Raw genomic sequence first — 7,794 nt, 5'->3', positions numbered from 1 at the left:
AAATAATAAAGTTTGAGATAAAAGACAGACCTGATTAGATGGACACGTTTAATGAAGCTCTTTGATATGACAAAAATTATGTCATAGGTATGCACCCTTGGACTTTAATATCTTTATTGATGACGTCCATGTGCTGGGCTGAAGCTAGCCTATAGCAAGGCTGCTTTGGCCCTGGCCTGATCTAGCCATCCACCGTCATTATTATTGGGAGGAGATTCACATGCCAGGCCTTGGTTCAAATGTGATGAGAAGATTAAAAAGCCATAAACCAGCCAAAGAAAAGCTCCTATCCTCAAGACCTTTGTGGATTACTTTGTCCTACTATTACCTGTTAACTATACTATAGATATATTTATTTATTTATTTATTACCTACTTGCATATCTTCGATAACAATCGAGCCAACTTGTCTATTAACTACAAGAATACATCTGGCTGACTTGTGGGAGCATATTTAATGCATAAAGGGTTACATGTGAAGTAGCTATAATACACTCCTGCGCTTCTTATCTTATCAGTGTTGTTCCAGAGTGATTATTGTTTCTGTTGCTGTGTTATACTGCCCAGTTTTTCCACGAAGCATTTCAGCAGATAGATACCTATCTCCCTGTCCCCCAAGATGGACTGGTTGACTGTTTAAGTACATGCTTATTGGTTGACTGTCTCTTTTTCTAGCTGAATGTCTGGCTGCATAAGGTTGTTGTTGACTCGCTGGTTGACTGTCTCTCTGTCGGTCTGTCCGTCTGTCTAGTTGACCAACCAGTTGACTGGCTGTCCAACTGAATTGCTGTAAAGCTGGCTGACGAGCAGGCGAGCAGGTTGGCTTGCTGGCTGTCCTGCTTGCTGGCTTGGTAGGTAATAGGAGTGCCCATCTGAAGAGTTTTATGGCACTCACCACGGTTCAAAGTCTGCGTGCGGACCTCTGTCAGCCAGGGCTGTGTGGTCCGGCTGCCTCTCTCTCTCTCTCTCTCTCTCCCTCTCTCTCTCGCTCGCTGTCTCTCTCGCCGTGTCAGTGCTCGGGCTCCTGTCCCCTGCTGGTATGAGGATCCTCGTGTCCCCTTAGCCAGCATGGATCTATGGGATTATGATGTGGAGCTTCCCCAGCCTCTAGCCCACCCCCCAGCCAACGACCCCCATGAGCTGCTGTACCTAGAGAGGACGTGTGAGTACTCACCGGTGTCCATGGAGACTGCAATGGCTTGAGATTGACATGGTGCTGAATCGTGGTCTATTGCCAATGTAATACATGTGGAATATTGAAGAACATCCGGACACTGTAAGCAAAGTGATAAAGAACAAAAGGAAGTAACCGAGGATGTTTTGTGAGTTGTAAATAAACCCAAATGCATATTTGCTCTTACAAACGAGCTGACTAAACTCAATGCGGAATCAATAAAGGTTTGATTAATAAAATTAAAACATTTCAGCATATATTACATATATATTATATCACATATATATTATATCCTGTGAGGATTAAATAGTCATATGACTTATTATATGACTCATATTTTGTTAAGTATATTCCCGGAAAATGATGTAAGGCCTGTGTCTTTGACTCTAATTATCTGGTTGATAAGACCGTGAATGTAACAAGCAATTGTTGGATGAGCAATGAAACTCATCTAATGACACACTTACAGTGTGTGTCTATTCAATTGTGAAATGTAAATAATAGCAAAACAAATAATAGCAGTTCCATCCGAAATCGACTCAATTTCAGCCACCATACAGGGTTGTCTAGGCTTCTGTTAATCTGACATGTATTAACATTAGAAATCACAGTATAAATTATAAATGTTTATAATATATGTCATAGTATATATATATATAAGAAAGACAGAGAGAGGTTGAAATCTTTTGTGATGTCGAGACAAAATAATTAGCATATTTGATATGAACAATACTATATTAATACTTTATATATTGAAAATGAATACAAATGACATCGAATCTAATTGTTTTCAATGTATTTGTATTTAATGCCGTTGAATTGTTTTATATTTAATTACGTTTTATTAAATGTTACTTTATTCACTGAACTGCTACTTATAATTTTTTTATTGACAATTATTTTCATGTTTACAATATTTATGTTTTATTTTTATTTTCATTTATTTGTGGCAATATTTCCCAGCTAAGGATCTGGAGAGAGAGCCTGAGAGCAGGGCAGAGATCGAGGGGAGCTGTCCAGTGTGTGGAGATCGAGTATCTGGCTACCACTACGGACTGCTCACCTGTGAGAGCTGCAAGGTGATACAAACTGCAATATATATATATATATATATATATATATATATATATATATATATCTATATATATATATATATATATGTATATTACATATATATATCTTACATAGGAATAGTTTCTGTTAATGGCAGTGGCCCAGGAGATAGAGTGGGTTTACTTGCAACCCGAAGGTTGCTAGTTTGATTCCCTGCTCCTCCTAGCTAGTGGCGAGGTGTCCCTGAGCAAGACACCAAACCTTAACTGCCTTAACAACCTTCACACCAAACCTTAACAAGCTGGCTGTCGCATTGCATGGCTGACACCGCCGTCAGTGTATGAATGGGTTAATGTCAGGCAATAAATGTAAAGCAGTCAAGGAAGTAATGTATAAATGCAGCTCATTTACCATTAAACCAGGATTTCTTTTCACATCTACATTTATCTCTTCTTCTCTCACTGTCTCCACGTTCTCTGTTATTTCCTTCCTCTCGCTCTCTCTGGCTCTCCCTCCATAGGGGTTCTTTAAACGGTCAGTGCAGAACAACAAGCACTACAGCTGCTCGGAGAGACAGAGATGTCCCATGAACCCCTCCCAGAGGAAGCGCTGTCCCTTCTGTCGCTTCCAGAAGTGCTTAGCTGTGGGTATGAAGCGAGAGGGTACGTACGCCCGCCGAAAACACCTCTATTCCTGCATGTATGACTAGCCGATGCACGCAAACCAAACTGACATGTAATGTCGGGTGAACTAACACCTTGGCACACCCACCTGTAGAAACACATTCCACAGTGTTGCGCTGACGCTCAAGTTCTTCTTCCCTCCTGTGTGGGACTAATCTATGAACTCATAAACTGAGTGCTGGGGTACTGTGGGCTGTACTGTCTCACATAATAATCATAAAATGACCCAATTAACCTCTGTTCTATTTCGAACAAAGACAATGTTTTGAAAGTACTGAGGTAATGAAATGACGGATGGATGAGGTTCATGGTGTGATCTTACTTTTTGATCTTACAGCTGTGAGAGCAGACCGCATGAGGGGTGGCAGGAACAAGTTTGGCCCCTTCTATCGCAGAGACCGGCAATTAAAACAGCAGGTCTATTATCAACCAAGCACTGCCCCCTACAGAGTCAAAGCAGAGACTACCCCAACGCACCAGCCAACGCCCCAAAGTGACCATCTGATGATCAATCACCCGCTCGTTCCATTTTCCTCAGAGCCTTTCTACCAGCCCCATGTGGTTTATCCCTCTGGCCTGGGCCACCAGTCAGAGGCCATCATGCCCCAGGACTGCATTCGGAACACAGTCACGGGACTAGCAGCACTGCCCTTCACTGGATTGTATCAACCCAACATGCGTGAGTTCCCTCAGGAGAAAACAGAATACCCACTTGGCTCTAGCTTAACCCTGGTGAACTCAATGTCGTCCTCCATGGCCGGTGATGGCTTCCTACCCTCGAGCCCAGCAATGTCAGCCTCCAACTCCACGTCAAGTTCAACAGCTTCCACGCCGGTTCCCTTTCCGTACACGTCCGTCGAGGACCCCTCGGAAGACTTCCTCGCCCAGCTCTTAAATGGGGAGCCCGAGGAAGGCCAGCTGTGTGCCAAGGTCCTGGCCTCCCTGCAGAGGGAACAGGCCAACCGAGGCAAACACGACTGTCTGAACACCTTCAGCATCATGTGCAAAATGGCCGACCAGACACTCTTTGGCCTTGTGGAGTGGGCCAGGAACTGTGCTTTCTTCAAGGACCTCAAGGTAATTACAGTGTCAACGTTTGTGCAGTATGTTTTTAACAGGATGGCAACCGCGGACCTGAGAGAAGGGTTGGAGTGCTGGAGTATTGAGAATCGGTAGTGTTCCCCCCCTCCAGGTAGAAGACCAGATGGCGCTGCTGCAGAGCTGCTGGAGTGAGCTGCTTGTGTTAGACCACCTGAGTAGACAGGTGACCTATGCGAAGGAGGGCTGCATCTACCTGGTCACTGGGCAACAGGTAAGTTATGGAGGGGAAATAATTCTGGGATATCCATGACCATCCAAGTCCGACCATCCGTTGCAATGGCTGGCCGACTGACAGGCGTGTCTGTCTTGCAGATAGAGGTGTCCACTGTGCAGTCCCAGGCAGGGTTGACCCTGAGCAGCCTGGTGTCAAGGACCCAGGACCTGGTGTCCAAGCTGAAGGCCCTTCACCTGGACAAAGAGGAGTTTGTCTGCCTCAAATACCTAGTTTTATTCAACCCAGGTGAGCCCGCTAGAACAAATATATATTGCGAGAGGTTTTGATCACCAAAAACGAACCTGGTATCTAAGAGGTTGCAGATTATTAACGCATTTGTGTATTGGTCTTGTTACTAGCAGGCCAATAGTTCGCTATGATTTAGTCAGACCCATTGCGTTGGGTCCAGTCTAGCTCCCTCAATTCCTCTTGTCATCAGAATCGTGTTTGTAGCCAGACATTGGTTAATTGAGCTGTCTGTTCCGCCCTTTCGACTGTTGTCAAGACCAATCTGACCAATCACAGCATGAAGAGCCTTACGATTGGCCAATGAATTGTTGGCGCTTGCCTCCAGGCTCTCATGCACAACGGATGTGTCTCAAGAGAAACAAGAAACTCAGGCCAGCTGTGATGACACACAAGTCTCTAGAATGCTCCCCCAAGGGTCCACGCCTGTGACTGCATACTGTGTTCCTGTGTCCAGACGTGAAGTCCATCCAGAGCCGCAGGCAGGTGGAGAGGACCCAGGAGCAGGTGAACCGAGCCCTGATGGAGCACACGCAGCGCAGTCAGTCCGACAAGTTCGGCCAGCTGCTGCTTCGTCTGCCCGAGGTGCGCAGCATCAGCCTACAGGTTGAGGAGTACCTGTACCAGCGGCACCTGCTCGGAGACCTGCCCTGCAACTCCCTGCTCACGGAGATGCTGCATACCAAGCACAGCTGAGGCGGTGGAAGCGCACGTTCCCCTTGGGAACCCGAGGTCACCGACTGCAGCGCACGTTCACACACACACACACAAGCATACCTCTGGATAGGTGTTTAGCACAGCTTTTTATTAGCTGCAATTTGATTTAAATCTGTCGATTCTGTAGAATAGGTTAATTCCTTAGCCTAACGCTGTTTTAGCACCAAGAAAATAATATATATCGTTATCCAGGCCATTTTATGTTTTTTAATTTGAGCCATGTTTTGGAGTGTTGCGAACCACAGCCATTGCTTTGTCGATGTTTGTGTCCACGTGGGCAGTCTTTGGTCAAAGGAATTTCTATTTGTCAAACTGTAAATATATCAGCATTTGCCTTGCAGTATTCAACAGAGCCCCCTGACGATAGTATAGTTGAACGACGTATGCCTATAGCATTTAATATATTTCAGAAAGGTTTTGAGCCATCAGTTCAACCAGAATGTTTTACATTCCATGTTTTAGTATTATAGTATTAACGTAACAATAACATCTGTTGATATTTCATTCAACCTTCTTCTAACTACAGACAAGTAAGCCGTTAGCGAAAAATATGGAATGTAAATAATGGGTTAATAAACTCAAAATGGATGTAACAGAGATGATTTAAAAAGGATTCTTTAATTTTTGTGGTCCAGTTTCCAGGAGAAAAAAAAGAGGATTTTTTTCAGTTGAAATAACATGAAATGAACACAGCCACTCTGGTACCTCAGACATGACACAGCAAAATAATAAGAATGGGTTACAACATGAATTCTATGAAATTAGGAAGAGTGAATCACCACGGCGGAAAAATAAAAGGACATAAATAATAGAGTCTGAACATACACATCTAATCCACCATCTAATCCATACCCAATAAATAAACCCTGGTGGAACATGGAACTATTGCACAGATTGTGTTCACCTACCATAGATTTTCTTCTTTTTACAAACAATTATATACAAACATCTCTACTTCCGTACACACTGGATCACACCATAGTAACCACCTCAGTTTTTCAAAAAAAAATCCTTACCATGGCCCCCCAGATAATTTCTACAGCACTAAAAATGTATCTCATTTCAACTCTATACATCGATTGGCGGCAGTATGAGATGTTAAAGTGGCATGGGATGCAGGACTGCGGTCTAACACCCACCTCCTGCAGTGCTTAGGAAGGCAAAAAGGGAGGGGGGGGCTTGATTTTTGTGGCCATGATGCCCTGTTGCACAGAGCAATTCATACGTTCAATAGTTATTTCCCCCAATCGGATGAGCAGAATGGCGACACAACATGTTTTTTTTTAATTACATTCTGCCCAAGCCTCAGAGGAGGGCTGCTGTGAGTAGGGGTAGGGGGGTAGGGGGGGTAGGGGGAAGTAGGGCTGGTGCATTCATAAATCATCCTTCATCGTCAAAGTGGACCTCACCGTTCCCGTGCAAGGACACGCGCACACACAAGGGCAGTACACAACGTGGAAAACAGCTTGTTCATGAACTAGAGTATTTTATTCGTCCTAGTTTCAGAGGAGTTCTCAAGCACGTTCTCATGTGACGGAACAGCGTTTCTTCTTGCGCCGCGGTCATCAGCCACCCCGCACATACATCTCACTAAATGCTTAAGCGGCAGGCTAGCTTATTAATAGCTTACAAATGTCAACTTACTTGTATACAAAAATCAGTGTCAAAATGAAAGAAATCATACAAGAAATTGAATCATCATATATTACACCCAAAGAGATTACCGGGTTCCCACATCCGTGTCGCGGAGACACAGAATAAAGCCCTCCTTCAGAACATGGTAGGAAAAATGACGGGTGGATCTTCATTTTCGTTTTCTCTCGCAAAAAAAGTTGTGGCAATTTGTCCAGCAAACACATGTCAGGATGAAGATTCATTTTTATTTTTAACAAAAAAACATCCAGACGTCTACAGCCGACAGACCGCTGAAGCGGAACCACACTATCCCTGAGGGCACAGGCGGAGCGGATGCTGAAAGCCACATGTATCACCACTAACCCCAACACCACCCCTCCTCCTCCTCCTCCTCCTCCTCCTCCTCCCCAAGGGAAACCTGCCACCGCCTACAGTACTTCCTGGTCTGTGTCAACCAATCAAAACGCCCCCAGTTATGGAATCAGCGCGTGTGAGCATGTGTGTGTACCCTACATTCATACGAGAGTAGCGTTACCCGCGGTTCATTTCACCCGTACCTGAGAGTTGAGGCTCTGCTCTCAGGAGATGAAGGAAAGCATCGGAGATAGGCGGAGATATGCGGGGTGGGGGGGGGTACGAGAAGGCAGCCTTAAGAACGAAAAAGCAGGAATAGGGAAAAGGGAAGGATCAGACAGCATGACTCGTCTCACAGAGCCGGCCACGGGGCACTGGAACAGCAAGGCATAGGCAAAGGACGAGCAAAAAAAAAAAAAGGACAACACAGCATTTGATTGTCCATCCAGATGACACCAGATTTAGATATATACAGTATATCATTTTTTTCGTTTTTTACGCAAGGCAGGTAAAACTGTGGCAGTCGCGACCATCGGCTCAAGGGACCGCGATCTACAGCGCGAGGGCTTTCGACGGATGGCGATAGTTGTGGGTTTTCGTTGGCCGTCGGTGTCTCGT

General features: G+C 44.8%; 1 protein-coding gene across 2 annotated transcripts; it reads left to right on the top strand.

Moving 5' to 3' along the window:
* Positions 1-256: 256 nt before the first annotated feature.
* nr5a5 (nuclear receptor subfamily 5, group A, member 5) lies at positions 257-6,455 on the top strand. 2 transcript variants are annotated; one of them, XM_056577561.1, is made up of 7 exons: positions 257-1,161; positions 2,137-2,252; positions 2,747-2,888; positions 3,247-3,986; positions 4,102-4,221; positions 4,323-4,470; positions 4,928-6,453. In XM_056577561.1, exons 1-7 carry the CDS (start codon positions 1,068-1,070, stop codon positions 5,164-5,166), a joined length of 1,599 nt encoding a protein of 532 aa, XP_056433536.1. In that variant the 5' UTR covers positions 257-1,067; the 3' UTR covers positions 5,167-6,453. The 2 variants fall into 2 exon arrangements, with proteins under 2 accessions (XP_056433536.1, XP_056433544.1); XM_056577569.1 differs by lacking the exon at positions 257-1,161 and adding an exon at positions 1,168-1,321 and having other exon boundaries at positions 4,928-6,455.
* The last annotated feature ends 1,339 nt before the right edge of the window (positions 6,456-7,794 follow it).

Source organism: Gadus chalcogrammus, chromosome 2 (genome assembly GCF_026213295.1).
Source record: "Gadus chalcogrammus isolate NIFS_2021 chromosome 2, NIFS_Gcha_1.0, whole genome shotgun sequence".
Taxonomy (NCBI): domain Eukaryota; kingdom Metazoa; phylum Chordata; class Actinopteri; order Gadiformes; family Gadidae; genus Gadus; species Gadus chalcogrammus.
Note: the sequence above shows the minus strand (reverse complement) of the source record. Positions and strands in the feature narration are given on the sequence as shown.

Excerpts from the sequence above, each read along its gene's own strand:
- nr5a5 (XM_056577561.1), top strand. The coding sequence starts at position 1,068 with ATGGATCTATGGGATTATGATGTGGAGCTTCCCCAGCCTCTAGCCCAC. Across the intron at positions 2,253-2,746 it reads TCACCTGTGAGAGCTGCAAG|GGGTTCTTTAAACGGTCAGT; the intron begins GTGATACAAACT and ends CTCCCTCCATAG. Across the intron at positions 3,987-4,101 it reads CTTTCTTCAAGGACCTCAAG|GTAGAAGACCAGATGGCGCT; the intron begins GTAATTACAGTG and ends CCCCCCCTCCAG.